The sequence below is a fragment of the Acanthisitta chloris genome, unplaced genomic scaffold, assembly GCF_000695815.1.
Source record: "Acanthisitta chloris isolate BGI_N310 unplaced genomic scaffold, ASM69581v1 scaffold29575, whole genome shotgun sequence".
Lineage (NCBI taxonomy): Eukaryota > Metazoa > Chordata > Aves > Passeriformes > Acanthisittidae > Acanthisitta > Acanthisitta chloris.
The window spans coordinates 1869-2105 of NW_008675811.1; the positions used below are offsets into that span (position 1 = coordinate 1869).

The window sequence follows — 237 nt, forward strand, 5'->3', positions numbered from 1 at the left end:
CACATGTGTTACCAGAAGCCCCAGGAGAAGTGGAAGAACCCACCACAGTCCCACATCGTCTTATTTCTTCCCCTGTTATGGCCTTACTTTTCCTTGGGCCACTAATTCTCGCTGGGCCGCTGAGGCTGCCTTCACCAGCGCACTTGTGGCTGCAGCAATGGATTTGGCAGCTTCCAGGATCTGCTCCTCGAAGTTCAGACTCTCATCTGCTTGCTGTGGGCAAAAGCAGAGTGTGAG

General features: G+C 53.6%; 1 protein-coding gene across 1 annotated transcript in view; it reads right to left on the reverse strand.

Annotated features, from left to right (window-relative positions):
• LOC103803358 (talin-1-like) overlaps positions 1-213 on the reverse strand; it is a gene marked incomplete at both ends in the record, with an annotated part of 2078 nt that extends 1865 nt beyond the window's left edge. The window contains one exon of the mRNA XM_009075903.1: positions 88-213. Within this exon, the coding sequence (XP_009074151.1) occupies positions 88-213 (126 nt within the window). The remainder of the gene's footprint in view (positions 1-87) is intronic.
• Positions 214-237: the final 24 nt, after the last annotated feature.